At 35.9% G+C, this 19,552-nt stretch overlaps 1 protein-coding gene and 1 long non-coding RNA gene across 23 annotated transcripts in view; one reads left to right on the top strand and one right to left on the bottom strand.

Moving 5' to 3' along the window:
- The window catches only part of LOC113660124 (protocadherin alpha-C2-like), a 129,488-nt gene extending 115,114 nt beyond the window's left edge, over window positions 1-14,374 (top strand). For all 21 annotated transcript variants that reach the window (XM_047819683.1, XM_047819676.1, XM_047819674.1 and 18 more), the window contains 3 exons: window positions 1,123-1,181; window positions 3,357-3,442; window positions 11,352-14,374. In XM_047819683.1, the coding sequence (XP_047675639.1) occupies window positions 1,123-1,181; window positions 3,357-3,442; window positions 11,352-11,656 (450 nt within the window). In that variant the 3' untranslated portion in view covers window positions 11,657-14,374. The remainder of the gene's footprint in view (window positions 1-1,122; window positions 1,182-3,356; window positions 3,443-11,351) is intronic.
- On the bottom strand, window positions 3,951-19,552 carry LOC113660128. 2 transcript variants are annotated; one of them, XR_007144143.1, is made up of 3 exons: window positions 19,491-19,552; window positions 18,407-18,508; window positions 3,951-4,173 (listed from the first exon to the last, which is right to left on the bottom strand). It is a non-coding gene; the product is annotated as an uncharacterized LOC113660128 (long non-coding RNA). The 2 variants fall into 2 exon arrangements; XR_003444748.2 differs by lacking the exon at window positions 3,951-4,173 and adding an exon at window positions 15,474-15,600.

Below are 19,552 nucleotides of genomic sequence, written 5' to 3'. Positions count from 1 at the left end.
TGATTGGTTAGTGCAGGGGTATGAGCACTGTTTCCAGGCGAGGTGTGTCCACTTGGCAAAGAGAGCGAGAGAGAGAGAGAGAGAGAGAGAGAGAGAGAGAGAGAGAGAGAGAGAGAGAGTGAGCATTAGCAGTGTAGAGAAAGTGAACAAGGGACTGAGGGTAAGAAAGATCAGACTGACATTAAGATTCTGTTTTTACCCTTTTCTCTTTATATTACTCATTCTAAGATATACATACATAAGATATACATACACAAGATCAGATAGATTGAAGAGGTGATTATTGATTTCATTGTATAACATATACCCTCTGGTTATGTACATGTGGCAAGCTGTTGTGAAATCTTAAAGTTCAAACTGAACTTCTGAGCTCTAATAGCAAATTTCCTATAAAAAATATAAAGGCAGCATTTCTTTTTTGAGACAGAGCATGTTTACTGTGGATGAGTGTTATATCATCATCCATTTTCTAAGGGTATACTTTCGACAGACTTAAATGAGCATATTATTCCGTTGCTTTTGGCATTGTTTTGCAGTGTTGGTTTTGAAAGAAAATTGTTTAATAATGGTTGGTATTGCAAAATGTGTTTGCCTTATGTACACAAAAACACAAAAGCAAACATCACATATACAGAGAATTTGAGCTGCATTGATATAAAAGGCTGAAAGATCTTTGTTATGATGGACATGCATCAGACCCTTTCTGGTACATTGATTGGATTTCTCTGTTCATGTGTGTTAGAGGCAAACAGTCTGGACTATTATGGAAGCATAGATTCAATTCTCATTTCCTGATTCTTACTTCCTGCTGATTTTGAGGTGTTTCAAAAGATAACTCATTCTAGTTTTTTATTGTTGGCATGTTTTTTCTTTCTATGCAAACTCAGCCTTTATGAAATGAACTGCCACTTATTTTTCTTCCACAAAAATTTAATCTCAACATGTTTATGTGTATAGGTATGTATTTGCTAACCATATCTTCTACAGGACAAGAAAGAAGAATGAAGATAACACAGCAAAATACAATTTATAATCTCTGTTGTTTAATTTAGCATTTGTATCCCAGTATCTAACCATAGTCCTTCTTCTTCTTCCTCTTCTTCTTCTTCTTCTTCTGCTCAGCCCAAGGGTCCCAATGCAGACTGGAGATATTCAGCTTCTCTCAGAGCAGGAATGCAAAGGTAGGATTAATACAACATTCTTTCTTTTACACAAAGCTGATTTACAAACATTTAGACACTTTTGTACACCTTTGCACTAACCATAGTAACTCTGGATAACTCTAGTGTCAAATTACATACCGTACCTGTAGCCATATGTTTCTAATCTGTAGAGCCCTGATAAGGGGAATAATTTTTATTTTACTAAATGAAGATGAAACTGTTTGTAAATAAATGATGGAAGGCAGCTCTCCTCAAAATAGTCCATTCTAATGTACCAATGAAAAGAAGTCTGTCAGATTATATACAAGTCTCTCTTCAGTATGATATAGTGGATCTCTCAATCTGAATGAATGTCACTCCAATAAGCATAGGGTTGTTAAGATAAGATGCATATCTTAATGACCACAAAGCATTCTGGGATTGCATGTTCACTGAACAGAAGTGAACAGTAATATGATGAGCCAAGTACAGCTAGAAAACCTAGTCTATACTGCAGGTCTGTTTCTTTTAAGTGATAGAAGCCATCAGTACTGTCGCCATTGCAATGACTGTAAAGGTCACTGGAAACAAAACACCGGAAGGTACTCTCACAGCTACTAGTACTCAATATGAACTGGGGCTATGGTGTGTGCAATTCTGTAAGATCGTGGTTCTCAACTGGTGTTTAATATGATGGAATGAATACATTTTTAGCTGTGATGCATTTTGGGTAAATATATATGTGTATGTCCCATGTCTGGTCTATTATTTGGCATTAGTATATGAAGAACAGTGACTCCAACATAACGACATCATGTTTTTTGGAAGACGAACAAGAGAAGTTTGTCATGGCCAAGTCAGCTTGATTATTACTGTCCACATTTCATAGACTGAACAAAAATTTTAATATATCATGCTTATTTCTACACTCCACTCTTGGTTAATTATATATTTCCCATATTCATCCTTATCACTTATAGAGCATTTAGTCGGATTTGGGAGGATTTATTATGTTAGCACTTGGTCAGTGTGAGAGGATTTTTCTGTGTCCTTACAAAAATGAAATTAAAAGATATTTTTATACACAGATTCAAGTATATCATCCAAGGGAATGACAGAAAAATAAAAAGTGCAAAGGAGAGTATAATGTGAGAAAGAGTAGTAAGCCTTAAAAAGAAGAATCATGTTTTCCATTCCTCCTCATTAATAATCTCTTGTTTAGAGATTAAAATGGCTTCTACTTAGACAAACTAAAAAACAGAAGATTTTATAATGAAGCCATACAGTCTGAATGAACAAGCATATGGTAAAATTAGTTTAAAAAGAATGTTGATTATGATACAGATGTTTGAAAGGGAGATAGGGAGAAAGTGTGAGATGAGGGGGTGTTATTTAGCATCTATAGCTGCGTAACTCATATTTTTCAGAAATATAGAAAAAGAGACAGCACATTAAATTGGAGGCCATCTAGTTTGCATTCTGCAATCAGTTACTCATTTCTCACTCTTTTGTATGTACAGTATATCTCCTCATTTGCACCTTTTTATTTTTTATATTTTTTATATTTTTTCTTATATTATATAATATATGGTTGATCCAACATGATCCCACAATAAAAAATGAAAAAAAAAAATGACAATTTACACAGGCTCCAAATTGTTAAGCAAAGCAAGGAGGTGGGAGTAAAATCACATTACTGGGACCGCATTTAGATTTTTTCTTGAGCCCTCGATTTTAAACAAATCTCAACTAAGATAATCACACCTGCTTGACAAACTTGTCAAAAGGGTTTTTTTTCCTGAAATTTAGCTTGGCAGAGGAAGACAGGTTTGCAATACAGGATAAACAGGCGTTTCAGCTAGAATTTCATTGGGTTGCCATCTGGGTTGTCATCATTCTTCTGACTGAAATAAAGCTCTGTTTTGTTTTCCATCTCTGTAAATGCAAACTCAGAGAGATCATTTGTCTTGAAGAATTTTTTTCTTGTTTAAAGAAAATAGCCTCGCAATAATGTGCTTAAAGAAAAATATTGTTGATTATCTTTTCCAAGGGTTTTCATATTACTATATTACTGTAACTACAAATGTAATCTATTCATTATGTCATTATCTTGAATAAGACATAAATGTGGTCTAAATGTAAAGGTAAATTATTTTGATGCAGCATGTCATACTTTTTTTGTGTGTGTCTTTGTGTGTCTGTTTACATTTTCAGCTCAGTCCATATGGAGGAGTCATCTGTGATGCAGGGGGCTCAGGGCGTTCTGGTCCAGAATTGGCCTACTGTCTCCAGTGCTCCAGGTAAGACACCATCTTGTCAATATCCTGCTTTATACCAGTTCACCAGAAGGTGAATAGTGTGTGTTAAGTCATATTTATATTTAATGATAATTTTATATTTTTAGATATTATTACTTTCAGTATATCTTTTATTGTCTATTCTGCACTGACTTTTTTCCCACATCTTCCTTTCCCATAAAATACCCCAAATAAGTTTCTCTCATATTTCCCTGCAGTTGTTTCTGAATTACTGAAATGGCTCTAATTTGCAGCTGAAAATAACTCTAAGGCCAGGAGCTAGCATGATGATGATGCATCCTAAATGACAGTGATTTAGAAAACTGAAATGAATACCCTAGAGTGTAATGTAACTGTACTTAGAATATAGAACACAGAAAAACAGAAGCTATTTACTGAAAAAATAATTACAGAAATTGGTTTATTGCGCTTTTATTAAATTACATTAGAATCTGAAGCTATTAATGGCATCATAAAGTAAAATGTTTTAATTAAATTAATTAAAGCACAGTATGACAGACTAGTATGATACAATTAAGGTATTAAATATTTTCCTCCCTAATTTTTATTAAAGACAGAGAAAGAGACAACTAGAAAGACATATCTAAATACATAAAGGTACTAGTTACTCTAATTACTCTATCTAGTTACTCTAATTACTCTGATCAAATATAAAATAATGCATGTTTAAGACATGTTATGACAGGACTTGATGCAAGTGGTGATGGTTATCTCTGTGAAAGGAAAAACAAATCGAAGAATTAACACAACAAAAGACTGACAAGGCTTTAGCGTGGAAATGTAATTAAGATAGCCATGTTTACAGTGCTCAACACAATCCTGTTTAATACACACACACACACACACACACACACACACACACACACACACACACACACACACACACACACACACACACACACACACACTTTGATCATTAATCAGATAGTCTCAAAGACATTGTTAAAACAAATCAAACACACCAAGACCTATCATGAGAGAATGAAATCTGTAAAACATGTATGACTGTAAATGTTACCATTATGGACACAGTGCTAAAGCTACAGGACCTTTAACAGAAATGCATCTTCTTAATACATGCATCTTCTTTCGTTCAAAGTCATCTTCTCTATTTCTTAAAAACACTGAAGGTTCTAATTATCAGTTTGGGTCAGTTTGGAGTGTGTCTCCATAATTAATGTATATTTAATTACACGATTCACAGAACAAGTGAACTACAGTATTAGTGTACTGACATGTTCACTAGCTGCAAGATGAAATTATGTGATTTATCAGAGAGAGAAGAGAAGAGAAGAGAAGAGAAGAGAAGAGAAGAGAAGAGAAGAGAAGAGAAAGGGAAGAGAAGAGAAAGGAAGGGAAGGGAAGAGAAGAGATGTCTAATTTGGTTAACAGAGATAGAGAACAAGAGAGAGATACATAAAATAAAATGACACTAAAATATGAAATATAATACAGTTGGAAAGGATGGAGATGGAGGAGAAAATGAGATGAGGGGCCTATAAGATAGGCAGACCAAGTGGGAAAGGGAGAGGAGGACAGTGTGATTACTTGGTTTATGAAAGATCAGTTTGTTCTAATTAAGTCAGTGCTGATGACATTGAGCAAAGAGTGTTTGGAAGAAGTAGCTGTGATCTCTCTCTCTTTCTCTCTCTCTCTCTCTCTCTCTCTCTATCTATCTATCTCTATCTCTTTGGCATGACCATTAATTAACTTTCAAGTCTATAAGTTACAGCCCAGTTTAAGTTACAGCATAGCTCTGATAGAAGAGAAAATGTTAAAGGGATTTAGATACTGTAGGTTGAGCAATACATCAGACAAATGTGTCAGATGAGTTATTTGCCACAGAGAAGAAGTAAGTCAGCAAGGGTTATGTTTAAAGTAAAAAAAAAAATAGGTGCAGAGTGGCTTAGTGTTGAGAATATTTGCATTGATCCCTACCACCTCACTGTTGTGAAGGTTTACTCTGGGCTCTCCAGTTTTTCTCACATAGTCCAAAGGCTTGCATTGTAGGCTGATTGGCATCTTTAAATTGGCTATGGTATAAGAGTGGTGTAATTATGATTCTTTACTTGTTTACTTTAATTATGTTACCAGCTTGTACCACTTCTTGTGCCCCGAGTCCCCTTGGATAAGCTCCAGAATCCCAGTGACCCTGTGTTGGATAAACAGTACAGAAATGAGAAGATAGAAGTTGGGGGAATAGAAAATGGGGGAAAAACACTTCTTGTTATATGTGTGTATTTATTGTTGAAATATAAGAAGAGAGCTTCCTTCATCCAGATTGATATAATTACAATAAGAGAATTACACTGCTTTTTCCCTATGACTTTGTGTGTAGCATGTTTTGAGCAGCTATGTGCCCAATTTAGATAGAAAGAAAAAAAATATAGGGGAAGTGAGAGAGGTAACAAGAAGGGGTCTGCAATGGCTTCTGTTACTAGGGAGAATGAGAGAGAGGGTGGAGTAAGACATATTGAGGGCTTAAAGCATTATTCTCTATCAGTGTCTTTGCCTTAGCCACTAGAAGTGGCAGTTTCCACAGCAACAATTCATTCCCCCAGTTAGAGCAGAGAGAGAGAGAGAGAGAGAGAGAGAGAGAGAGAGAGAGAGAGAGAGAGAGAGAGAGAGAGAGAGAGAGAGAGAGAGAGAGAAGTGGTAGAGGGAGGGAGGGAGAAGTGTGGTGTTGTGGTGCTGATTCACCTAAACAAAGCCCGAGTAGGTGTTACTGTATGTGAAAGACAGAACAGACGAATATGTTAAAGTTGGCATGACAAAGGATCGTCATGTTCAAAATTATGGTTTAAATAAAACTTAAATTATAGTAAATAAAAGAAAGACTTACGGTACAGTATTCACTCATTATCGATTTTATTTGGAACACCTATTCATCCACTCATTCATGCAGTTATCTAATCAGCCAATTACTGTACTGTATGTATATACTTTAATAAAAAAACAAACAAATAAAACATTCAGATACAGGTCAAGAGCCTCATTTATGGTCACATCAAGCATTAAAATGAAGAAAAAGTTTGATCTTATGACTTTGATCATGGCTGGTTGTTGGTATTAGATGGGCTTTTCAAGTATTTCTTAAGTGCTGATCTACTGGGATTTTAACACAGGAAACAGTCTCTCGAGTTTATACAGAATGGTGCGCAAAACAAAAACAGTGAGTGAGTGACAGTTCTGGGGGTGAGTATTGGAGGGAAATGGGTAGTTTGGTTGCAGTTACCAGGAAGGTTATAGTAAGTCTTTGTCACTTGATTTATATGGATTACAACAGCAGAAGAGCTCACTGGGTTCCACCCCTGTCGACCAAGTACAAGTATCTGAGGCTATCATGGGCACAGCCTCACCCAAGCTGTACAATTGAAGATTAGGAAAAAACATTACCTGATCTTTTTCCTGTCTTGAACTCTCCAGATTGGGTATGTCTGTGCACATGATAGCCTCAAATTCTTCTTCTTGGCTGATAGGAGTGTAATTTGTTGTAGTATTTTGCTGTTTAATGACTGATGTAAAGTGTAGCTATTTGAGCTACAATAGACTTCCTGTAATTCTTCTTTTTTATCTTTCTCATCAACAAGGTGTTTCAGCCTGTAGACCATTTCCATGCAGGATTTTTTTTTGGTTTGTTTGTTTTTTCTGACAATTCTCTTTAAACACTAGTGACTATTGTGTGTAAAAATCACAGTAGATCAGAGTTTCTGTAATCTGGAACCAATACCATACCATGGCTAAAATCACAAAGATCACATTTTCCCTGTTCTTACGTTTCATGTGAGCTCTTGACTTGTATCTACACGATTGTGTGCATTATGCTGCAGCCACATGATTGACTGATTGGATAACTGCAAAAATGAGCAGGTGTACCGGTGTTCCTGTTAAAGTACAACATTTAATTTACCATTTATTCATTTCACTCTTATCTGAAGTTTCTTACAAATGAGGAAATAGAAGCAATGCAATATATTATGCATGTGTATTATGCGATATTTACACTATATGACCAAAAGTAAGGACACCTGATCAGTCACATCCATATGTCCTCCCTTTGATCTTGTAACAGCATCCTCTTTATTGGGAAGGCTTTCCACTAGATTCTGGAGTGTGGTTCTGGGCTTTTGCCCATTGAGCCACAAGTGCATTAGTGAGGCCAGGAACTAATGTTGGGCAAGGAGGCTTGGCAGGCTGTCAGCATTACAATTTATCCCAAAGATGTTCAGTGGAATTGAGGTTGGGATTCGGTGTGGGCCACTCAGCCTTTTTCACTCCAGCCTTTGCAAACCATATCTTTACTGACCTCACTTTTTTCACAGAGACATTGTCATACTGTAACAGGTCTGGGCTAGTCCCATTAAATGCAATCAAGGCAAATATTAAAGCTATAGCATACTGTACAAAATATTCCAACAGTCTGGGAAAGGCCCTCATATGGTTGTGATAGTCCACAAACATTTTTGCCATGAATAAAATGATTAGCAAATGTAAGATTAATGAATGATATATTCCTTGGTTAACAAGACCCAAAAACTTGCAAAAAAGGTAAGGAGAAAAGCTGATGGAAAGGGAGAAAACAAAGAGAGAAAGGGAAGAGCTAGAGAGGTGGATGATTTTGACCTTTTCGATTTTGGCAATTTAAAGTTCTGTAGGTGTGCCAACCTGCACTGCCCTACAGTATGACTCAGAACTCACACATGATGCCATATGTCCACATATGGGCAAACACATAAGGTAAATCTCTAGTGCTTTAGTACATTGGAGCAAGAGTCTGCACTAGAATCCATCAAAATTATATGAGCATCAGTTTATGAACACTATGCAAAACATATTTGTTCTTCTATTGTTTTCAACTTTTGTTTCTACAAACACTATTTGGTTGTTTAAATTGCATAATAGATTTAAAATCCACTTCTAACTGTATAGGTTTGTCCTTTCACTGTATGATGTTAATTATTCATAATTATTTATTAATTTTAGAATTGATGTTCTTAATAAAAAAAATAATCAGCCTTTTTAAGCACAAATATTTCACCTATGGTAAGGCAACACACACAGTGGGTTTCTTGGCTGCATTTACACAAAGACTGTCTGTACCATCTGCTGTGCTTTATCAGGATTGCTGAAGCCAGACCTAGGTGTGGCATATTTTCTCAAAAGACATTCACACACACAGTGCATTTTCTACAATAGCTGTAATTAATAGGGCATTATACATAGCAAAACATACCACACACATATGTGTATGTGTTTATATTTTGTTTAAACTGTATTGTGCACTTTTTGCACAATATAGTTAATTAACCTACTAGCTTTCATTTCAAATTATTGATGATGAAAAACTCCACCAAACGTTTGAAAATGCTATATTTTCAAAATACAGTGTTTGCTTGTTTGTTTGTTTTGTTTTATTTTTCTTATGAATGTGGCTTAAAAGCTTATGGCTAGTTTGTGCAAAATTGCACATCTTCAGAAATGTAGAGTGAGCATAGAAGGAATACATTTCACCCATTATGTCCTTCTCATTCTTCTGCCCTTCAACTACAAAGAAAACAAGAAAGCATGAAATAAAACCAATCCATAAATATACCAATGTATGATACCTGAGAGTGATATCAGAGACAGATTGTTAGACCAAGGATTTTAGAGCAGATACTAGATCTCTCCAGCAATTGATTTTTATCTGTGCACAGAGAAATAAACAGAAATGAATACATAATGGCTAAAGATAAATGACTACAGAGATTCAGTTTGTGTATGTGCAAGTGTGCGTGAGAGATTATTTGGTTTGATCGGCATTATGTTTTTTATTAGGCAGGCCAGCCACGGTGTAATAAACTTTTATAGCAGTTATATTGACATAGGTTTTATATTAAACCTATGTCAATAATCTGAAGACATACTCTGTGTCTCCACATGCTACATTAAATACAAGGTCAAATATTCAAGACATAAATTGTTTCTCTTCTCTCATATTCATAGCAAAGGCCAGCAATGATGATGGTTGCTATTCTGGAAGAGTGGGCTACATGTCCCTTTTTAACCTCAATGCAAGTAAAGAGGAGAGATACATTGTCAGACAGTCATATAAAATAAAATAAAAATAGAAATTAATTCTCTCTCTCTCTCTCTCTCTCTCTCTCTCTTTATTATTACAATAATAAAAAAGGGGGAAAAAGAGAAAAACCCTGTTCCATTTGGGGTGAATTTTCCTTTCAGTAAAGTGAAAATACATGTATATGCCAATCAATTTGTTAACATTTATCAATCAACATATATCATTTTGCCTTTTTTCTTGATGGGAAGAGAAAGATTAATATGCTGCAGTGGAACTTGAGAGGTATCCTCCATCACTGCTGTTCATTCTGCTGTAGTAAGCACATTCTGGAGAGAAACGCTATAAGGAAACATAAAAAAGAACAACTCCTGCTTGCAGACATGGTCATTCACACACCACTGCACACAGCCTTTAACACTACTAGTAATACATGATAAGCCTAAAATAGGAATAGAGAAAGGAAGAGATTGAGCTCCGTTGGGTGTATGAAAAAAAGTTTTAAAAAGTAGGTCACAGTTGTGTTGATTAATCTTGACTGGTATGTGTCGCTAGTGGTAGAATAGGGCAGTTCATTGAAAGCATGTATGCGACTGAAGGATTATACAACAAAATGAAATCAGGCTCAGACAATGACAATATAGACACAAGGATGTGACAAGTGACAGTCATTTTTGTACTCCACCCTAGGAATATACTATGATATAATACTATGTCCATAGTCATATCTAGCTGTATTCTCACCCATGACAATGGTGACCACATTGCAGATATGTCAGTGTTTTTAAAAAGCTATGTTTTCCATAATTCAAGCTTTTAGCATTTCGAAGAGCAATGGGGAAAAGATGTGTTTTGGTCAGAAAGACATTTTTCGAGTGGGTGGAAAATATAAAGGCTAAGAAGCATTTGACATTATTTTTGTTGGTGTGGACTAGTTGGCAATATGTAGCTAAACAGTGACATATAAGCTTACATAAACATACATACATTTTGTACAAAAAAATTGAAAGGTTATTTTTTAATAACCAGCATTTAGCATAATGTTAATCTTGGTTAGTAAATTAGATAAGTTGGTTATTATTAGCTATTCGTTTTTTTGTTTAATAACCATACTCTTAACTAGTCTATTGCAATTAGTGCATTAGTTACATTGCACTAATAGCATTCTGTTCTAGTGGCTTCTCTAAGGTGACATTTCCCTCTAGCAGTCTACTGAGATAGCAGTAATTTATAGTGCACAGCCACACACACATACACACAAATTGCAGACCACCATGGTGACTCATGTTAACCCACAGACAGCCTGTGCTGGATTAGAATTTGCCTCCTTCCCTTTTGTCTGTGCACAAACAGACTACTGATTCTTCCTCTTATGCCAGTGTTCTAAGCTACACAGTGACACTTAAACACATGGGTCCTTCCCTTTCTATAGCCACATTATAAGAGGTTACTCTGTAAACTTAGTTCTGATTGATGTTGTGTGTGTGTATCCATGTGTGTGTTACTCTTTGCCTTCCTGTCAGTGTGTGTTTACCTCTGTTAAAATATCAGCCTTTCTTCTCTGACCTTTCTATTTCCCTGCTGTAATGGGTTGGACCTGACATGTAATCCTGTACGGCTGGATCCTGGTCCATTCTGTGCCTTGGCTGTTGAATACTGTATACTTACAGTATCAGTGCTTGTTGTTATACAAGACATTCTTTGAAATGTGTCCACAATGCAGTGGTATTTATGACATGACAGTGAACATTTGTTTTATATTTATTTAAATCCTTTTCTAAACTGAAATGTCTATTAAATTAACAATAATATTTTTCTGTCTGTCTGTGGTAGATAATGAGGGTGGTGAGGTGTCTCCTCCTGTAGGCGCTGGTGTCGACAGTAACAGCTGGCATTTTCGGTATGGTCCAGGCCCTGGCATGCCCCCTCAGCATCTGAAGCCAGGTGAAGTTCCACCTGAAGCTTTCATCATTCCTGGCTCTCCTGCTATCATCTCCATCAGACAGGGGCAGGATGGTGATGATAAGAGTGACTTCATCACTTTTGGCAAGAAAGAGGAGGCCAAGAAGAAGAAAAAGAAGAAGAAGGAAAAAGAGAAGAAAGACAAGAAGGAAAAAGGGAAAGATGATGATGACTAGAAACCGCTATTATACACACATATATATATATAAGACAGAGATCTCAACAGGAATCATGATGGAAGTGATTAATAAGGTGATGGGTGAGGACTATGTTTATTTTCTTAATTTATGTACTAAAACAAGTATTCGTTGTTGAGTTGTGATGTCTGACTCAACTTTCAAAATTGCTGTCAATATTGGCTTTACATAACTCAATTCACTTTGATCAAATTATTGATTAGTTTTCCTCCATGCTCACAGTGCCTGACCACCCAATTTTCTCAAAAGACAGCCGTGAGATATAAGAAGATTACTGTTGACACCTCTGTCTTATTTATGATTGTGGTTTCAGTTTTCTGTTCTCAGAAAGGAAGACAAAATCAGACTTAAAAAGGTTACAAGCAGTGCACCACTTCTGATTATCAAATACGTATCAAAAATTTAAAAAAAAGGAAAAAAAGATGAACAAGTTAGGAACAGAAAAGGATAAGCTTTGATACTAGAAGTGGATTGCATGCTGTTGTAAATATGGTGCCAACAGAGAAGTTGTGTGCCATGTTGTAAAGAAAAACTGGTTTACTATGAAGAAACAGTGCTAAACTAATGCTTCTGCTTGCTCTGCTTTATGTTTGTGTATACACTATGGAGAAGTATCTCAAATCAATAAGGAATATGTGGATATACCACCTGACACCCAGCAGCAAAATAAATAAGAAAGATAAAACAGCGGTGAATGGTATAAAGCAAGCACATTATGATTACCAGCACTCTCTCCCAGTCATTATAAGCGCATTATCTGAAAATCTAAAAATGTAACACTCATGCACATGCTTGTACAGGGTCAAAAGTTAACACTCCACTAATGATAGCTCCACTTTTGTTGTGCCTATGTTTGTTTTTTCAAAGATGCAGCTTTGCCTCAGTAAATTTTAGTATGTATTTAAGCACAGGGCAAAAATAAATGGAGGAACTAATGTCTGGCAAAAAAGCAGCAGAGATTTGGTGCATGTAGTGGTAACAAAGCTACATAAACAACAAAGGATGATTAAAGACTAAAATAATAATGTGTGTGGTGTTGCTAAGATGGGTAGCTGTTATAGTTGTACAATACATGTAAAAAAAAAAAAAAGAAAAAAAACAGTGTTAGTGCTAATGTACACAACATGCAACCATCACCCTGAAAATTTTCAGCGACCTGAAGTGTATGCTTTGAATGTTTGGTATCGCTGCCCTTGAGCCTGTTTTTTTATTAAACCTTAAACTCTGATCTTTAATCTATTTTTGTGCCTGCTTTCTCATCTAACATGAGGATGTGGTGTATGGATTTGTCCTATACAAAATACCTTTGCCTTTCTGGTTGGAAGGCTAAAAAATGTTCAGCTGACTTAGATAACAAATTAGGCTTACTCTTGAGTGTTGTTTTAGCAAACAAAACTGTTTTTTAAGATCTGATTTTACAAGCTTTAATTAATCTGTATTGCATTTGTACAGCTCATCTTTTGCTCTCTCTGACTCTTTCTACCTTGCTTTATGCTCTGTTCTGTTTTGAATGTTGAATAGGACAGCTCCAGTCATTGTACTTCAACCAGTACACTGAACACCACTCCTCTCAGTGTGTAAGTGTGTGTCACCAGTGAACAGTATAATGGATGCCGGTCCTTGTATTTCACTGCTTGTATTTGGCAAGGGTAGACTGGAGGAAACAGAAGGGAGAGTCAAAGAATGGTCAGGGGGTGGAGTTTCACCAGAGCATGACATGAAGAGAAGTGGCAGTTTTACCTATTTGAAATTCATTTTTCCCTGTTGTTCTACATAGGAAATTGAACTGAGAAGGTTACTGAATTACTGCAGTACAAAGTCTAAAAATCAACTGACTCCACCCCAGATATTAATCTTTGCACTGAAAGCTTCATGCTTTTGCTTCATTGGATCTCTCCCCCTGTCTGTTTACACTGTACAACCTCATGACTTAAACCAATATCACAGTGGCTCAGCTGTGACTGCTGCATGACCTAACCAGAAAGGAATCTCTTACTAGATAGATATATATGAATATACATATAGATTGCTATAATTTTGCTATTTTTGTTTCTTATTTGTATTCCATTACATTCACAAGAGATTTGCATATTGTACTGTCTCTGCCAAGCCTTTGCATAATGATATTTTCCTCACCCACTCAGAGTGTACATCTACCATGTTACTAAGCCTTCTACTTATTTGTAACTGCTTTATAGTGTGATGACCTAAAGCTCCTGCTCAATTTACTGTTTTTTGATTTTGCTTTTGGAAACTAAATGCGAAAAAAAAAAACACATTTGTGTATGGCTTTGACATACTGATCTAACACTTTATTATTGTAACTAAATTACTATGTATGACAACACTATCTCTTTTCCTTCACCTTTCCCTTTGAAGGATAAAAAGCTTGAAAAAAAAAAATGATGTAAAATACAGTATATGTAGTGTATGCTTGTACCTAGTGAGCCATCATATGATCATTATTTCTCAGTGTCTGGTAGTGGTCAGTAGGTGGTAAAGCACTGTTCAAATGGGCAGGGCTCATCTGTGGTATCTTTTGTACACCTGCTCATCAAACTGTGACAGTGAAGTAGTAAAATCCATTTCTCTCTTTCTCTTTTCTATTTCATTTTGATGAACAAGGTGGTACAGTGTTTTGTTTAATGAATCACCAAAAACAAATAAAGTTTGCTTTCTTAATAATGTGAAACATGATCAACACCTTATTTCTTTCTGTGACAAAACAGATATACGGTTTTATTAGAATTCTTACAGATCATTGTGCAAAATTATTGTATTCAAGATGTATTTATCTTCTACTTTAATTTAATAACCATTAATTTTCATATAGGGGTTTATTGTTTGTATATTGTGTATCCTTATTGCTGACTAAACTATCAGCGGTCACCCTATAATCCTAAAACAGGTACTACCCAAGTGAGGAATTTAATAAACAAATAAAAATTTACAATTTTATTTTCAAATTTAAATCAAAATTAAAATATATTTTACAATTTTGGAATTTGGCAAATATGGTAAATATGATACCTTTAACTTGCTGCAAAACTACAAAAAAAATTATGTGAAAATAAGAATTTCAACCAGATATCACACATTACATCCCTCCACCACCCCCACCACACACACATGCACACATGTAATAAGACATTACAAGTAAAAGAAAATGTTTTTTATTACATCTATAAAATGTAAAAATATAAAAACTGAATTAAACAGTAATATGTTAATTTCACCTTTTTCTTTTTAACAAACTAAAAAGGCTTTTGCTCATCACACTTGTCATAATTGTCTTGCTGATGCCTGAACAGATTTCTTTATTTATCAAGTTCAAAATCACTTAAAAACAAAATAAACAATTTTCCGTAAAATTTTCCTTGAATGATTTCAATTCTAAATATGCAGTTTTGCAGATTTATCAGTGGTTGAACTTTATGCAGCAAAGACTGGTAGCTAACTATTACTATAAATTACTTGCAATAATGTTCATAAACCATTGATAGCAATAACCACTAGTATTAAAGTGAAAAATAATTCTAAGTGAAAATACTGTATTTTAAATAAAACTTATAATATGCCCTGTGTCTGTGCAAGTTTTTCTGCCTTTCCCAGTTTCCTCCCAACTCCCAAAAACATGGCAAAAGATAAATCACTCAATTTTTGTATGAATGTATGCATGCATGGAACCCTGCAACAGATTTGCAAATACAACGTGTATTCCTATCCTCATGCTCAGTGTTCCTGAGATAGAGTCTGACAATAAAAAACATACAATACAATACAATAATTTATATTTATATAAACTAAATGTGGCTTAGTGGGTAGCAAGATTTCCTCACACTTCTGGGGTGGGGTTTTGAGTCCTTCCTCCACCCTGCATGCATGTTTCTGGGCTTTCCTTCAGGTACACCGATTTCCTACCCCTGTCCAAAGACATGCATTGTAAGTTGATCGCCATATCTAAATTGTCTGTAGTATGTGAATGGGTGATTGCGATGTGATTGTGCCATCCCTGTAAACCTGTATAGGATGAGTATGGTGTTTTTATGCTTCTGTGTTTTGTGTTTTAGTGGAAATTATCTAAATAGTTTGCAAGGGTTAAATAAATATTATTTTCAGTATATTAAAGAAACATTTTTCATTTTCTAGTTTGTTCTAACACAGAGAAGCTGAAACTCAGTGGCAAACTGACAGACTGCTGCCTCTGATGCTTGAATATGGCATAAACTTAATGGATCTGTAAGCTCCAAACAATATCTATTTTATAATTAGATACATACAGTTGGAGCAGATTTTTGCATCAGCATAGTGAATGTATCTCTGACATTGCTCCCACCCTTTTTGTTTCAATAAACGTATATGTGCCACTGTGTCCTTGTGCAACTGTCTTTGTTTCTGGGTTATTTGTTCTAACATCCATGGGTTTATGATCATGTGTAAGAAAGAGAAGATGATTCAAGGATTCATATGCTAATTCTTGTTTAAAAAAATCTAAAAAGCACCTTAATTGTTTGTGTGTGTGTGTGTGTGTGTGTGTGTGAGAGAGAGAGAGAGAGAGAGAGAGAGTGTCTATGAGACAGTTTCTATGGTTACTACAGGGCTAGAGCAGATCTCTATAGCAACAGACTCCTTGATCTGCTCAACAGGAGTGGAAGTGAAAGTGGGAGGAATGGGAAGCAAGCTATCCTATAATATCTGACAAATACATCAAGCATACTAAAGTTCTGTCTCTCTGTCTCTTTTTTAATCTTATACACACTTTAACATAATAAAATGAAGCAAACCCTAGCCTTATAATGCAAAGGAAATTGTGTACATTTGGTCCACATTAAAAGAAAAAAAATATGAATCTTAGAAACCACACCCCTGCCCTCCTTACAATTGGCATAAAATAACTATGTCCAAGTAAATTGAAAACATCTTGCACATTTGTATTCATTTAAGTTTTACCTGAAAAATCTCCATGAGCGCAGCATGTTTGGTAATTCTTGCTGAAGGGCAAACAGAGCTATACTGCTTTTCAGCTCCAGTGACTCAGCATATGATTCCCACTGAGCTAGCCGAGACACACTGACAGTAAAATTAATGGCTGCCATAAATCAGGATCAATAGCCATACCACAATATACCAGGTGCCACAACTTGAGTATGAAACCCCAGGTTAGAGATTTTATCCAGACAGACTCAATTAGTCAAGTCAAGAAGCTTTTATTGTCACTTCAACCATATATATAGCTGTTGCTGTACACAGTGAAATGAGACAACATTTCTCTAGGACCAGGTGCTACATAAAACAAAGACAGAGCTAAGGACTTAGTAAGTAGTCCTAGCCACATAAAGTGCATCTGTGCAACCTGGTGCAAGCAGTGCAAGACAAGACAACAAGACAGACAAGACAGTGTAGGACAAAAGACTGTGCAAACGAAAAATTACAAGACAATACATAAAAGACAATATACAAAAACAGCACCGAACAGTGTAAAAACTGTATGTTCAATCAATATTACTGGTGAAGAAATACTGGAATGAACAGTGTTATAGCAGCAGTTACATGAGGTATTATACAGGATTGTGCAAAACAGCAAACAACTGAAATGTGATATATATATATATATAAGACTAACCAAATACTGAAATTGTGGTTCTACTTGACTCCTCCTAAACATTTGGACTAGTGAAATTCACTTGTGGATGTGCATTTATATGCCCAAATCTGCTCCCCGGGCGCCGCAGCATAAATGGCTGCCCACTACTCCGGGTGTGTGTTCACTGCTGTGTGTGTGCACTTTGGATGGGTCAAATGCAGAGAACGAATTCTGAGTATGGGTCACCTTACGTAGCCATATGTCACTTCACTTCACTTCACTTCAAATAATAAAACCCACAGTCACTCTAACGTATTTAAAAACAAATTTCTAAACTTGTATATGTGCCGGACCGCATATATACCATATAGAGTATAGTGTAGCTTGGTGTAGATGCCGGGAGCATGGTGACTGCTCCTATGCAGGGAAGGCCAACCCTCTCCCTCTGTAATGTGTGCAGGTCAGGTGTGTGCCAGAGCCTGATGTTATTGTGGAAGAGCTGCTTGTAGGAGAGCAAGTGGGGTTTGAGAACAAACTGTAGACCTCATGCATGAATACAATGGTTGTTGTTTCCTAAATAATGAATCGCTGATCATTGAGTTGATTGTGGACGGAATATGGGTAAGAGGAGCCCATGCTACTGTTACCTTGCTGTCCGCCCCAGCCGCCATAATTACAGTCTTAAATTAAATTTAAGTAATTAAATTAAAATTTGTAATTAAAACCCAGATTCCATTACTTAAGAGTTAATGTAATTTTTTCACATGCCAAATCTACATGTTTTTAAACTCACCAGAACACACATTAAGAAGTACCTTTCGGTGTCTTTCACCAAGATAACTCTTACTGTACATGGTGCACACGAGTACTGAGAATCTCATGCGTTTTGAATAGCATAAACACTTCTCGTGCCCGCAAAAGAACGTAAATAATAAACCAATTAACTCTCATGATAATGTCAATAACACTGACGATCACACCAAAGACAAAGAAGGAAAGGGTTCTGCGCAGCTGAATGGAGCTACAGAGGAAGTGAATTGGCAGAATGAGCAGAAAGAGGTGAGTGAGAATGGTGCAAAAGGTGTGAATGATGAGCAGCTTAGACGTAGTGACTGACCGATTCTATTGAAATGAGTGAGACTCACAGAAATGCTGAGGTTGCATACTGTATGTGTCCACTGATGCAGTGCAGGTAGGAGATTCAGAGGAAGGCCTGGCTGATGACCTTGATGGGTCGTCCTAGCTTACTGATGACAGCATGAGAGATGAGGATCAAGGGTCAGACATTAGTGAAATAGGAGTAGCTCGACAAGACTGCTATATTGCTGAGGAATTTAACTAATTTCTTTGTTAAACCAAAAAGAAAAGCATGTATAGAAGTAAATGGATTTTTCCCAGGCCCTGATAAGTTTGTTAAGGTGATAAGAGCATGAAACGTGTATAATTATAAAGAGCTCTCTCAACAGAAACAATATTAAAGAAACACATAACTAGGCTAATGAGAAGGAACACAAACTAAATATGGTTGCTTACATCTGTATTTCCTTTCTTTACTCTCTTTCCTCCCTCTTTCATCCTCTTTCATTATCCAATATACACTGTTAATGCTGTTTTGAATTCTGCTGTAAGTTTGCACTGTTTTTACATATCTTACAACACAAGAAACAGGTTTCTTAACCCAAATGTTGTCCCTTTGCCACTTCCGGTTCATAAACTCATCATAATTGAATGTGCAGTGCCGCTGTGGAACCTTCTCCAGGAAAAACAGGAATCTTTCTTCTGGGTTCTAAAAGACCTTTTGAAAGTGATCACTTTGAAATTCTTTAAGCTAACTTAAGCTTTTACCTAACTTTGCTGCGACAGTAAGCAACACCATTTAAAAACTGTGAGTCATGTGACACATCCTGATAAAAACCCTTTCCAAATGTTAAGCTAAAGAATAAAGTACTTACTGACTGATTACTGAGTACTTACTGACTCTGGTACCTTTAATATTGAACACCGTTCCACCTGTGGAACACTACCGCTGAAGCTGCATAAATTCATTGTAACTTTTAAGCATTAAATCCTCTAAAAACACGAAAAAACTTATGTTTCTAGTAAAGTTTATACTCTCAATATTTTTTAAGCCCACGCACAAAGCATAATATGATTCATAGCCGTCATACTCTTAGAAAAATTCTTTTGGAGAAAACTGACCTAGGTGGCGCTAGACCAGTTTTTCCTTACCTTTAGACGCATCCCTTTCTTCACTGGGGTAATATATTCCAAAACAAATATTCCACAAAAAT

The sequence above is a fragment of the Tachysurus fulvidraco genome, chromosome 10 (genome assembly GCF_022655615.1).
Source record: "Tachysurus fulvidraco isolate hzauxx_2018 chromosome 10, HZAU_PFXX_2.0, whole genome shotgun sequence".
NCBI lineage: Eukaryota > Metazoa > Chordata > Actinopteri > Siluriformes > Bagridae > Tachysurus > Tachysurus fulvidraco.
Note: the sequence above shows the minus strand (reverse complement) of the source record. Positions and strands in the feature narration are given on the sequence as shown.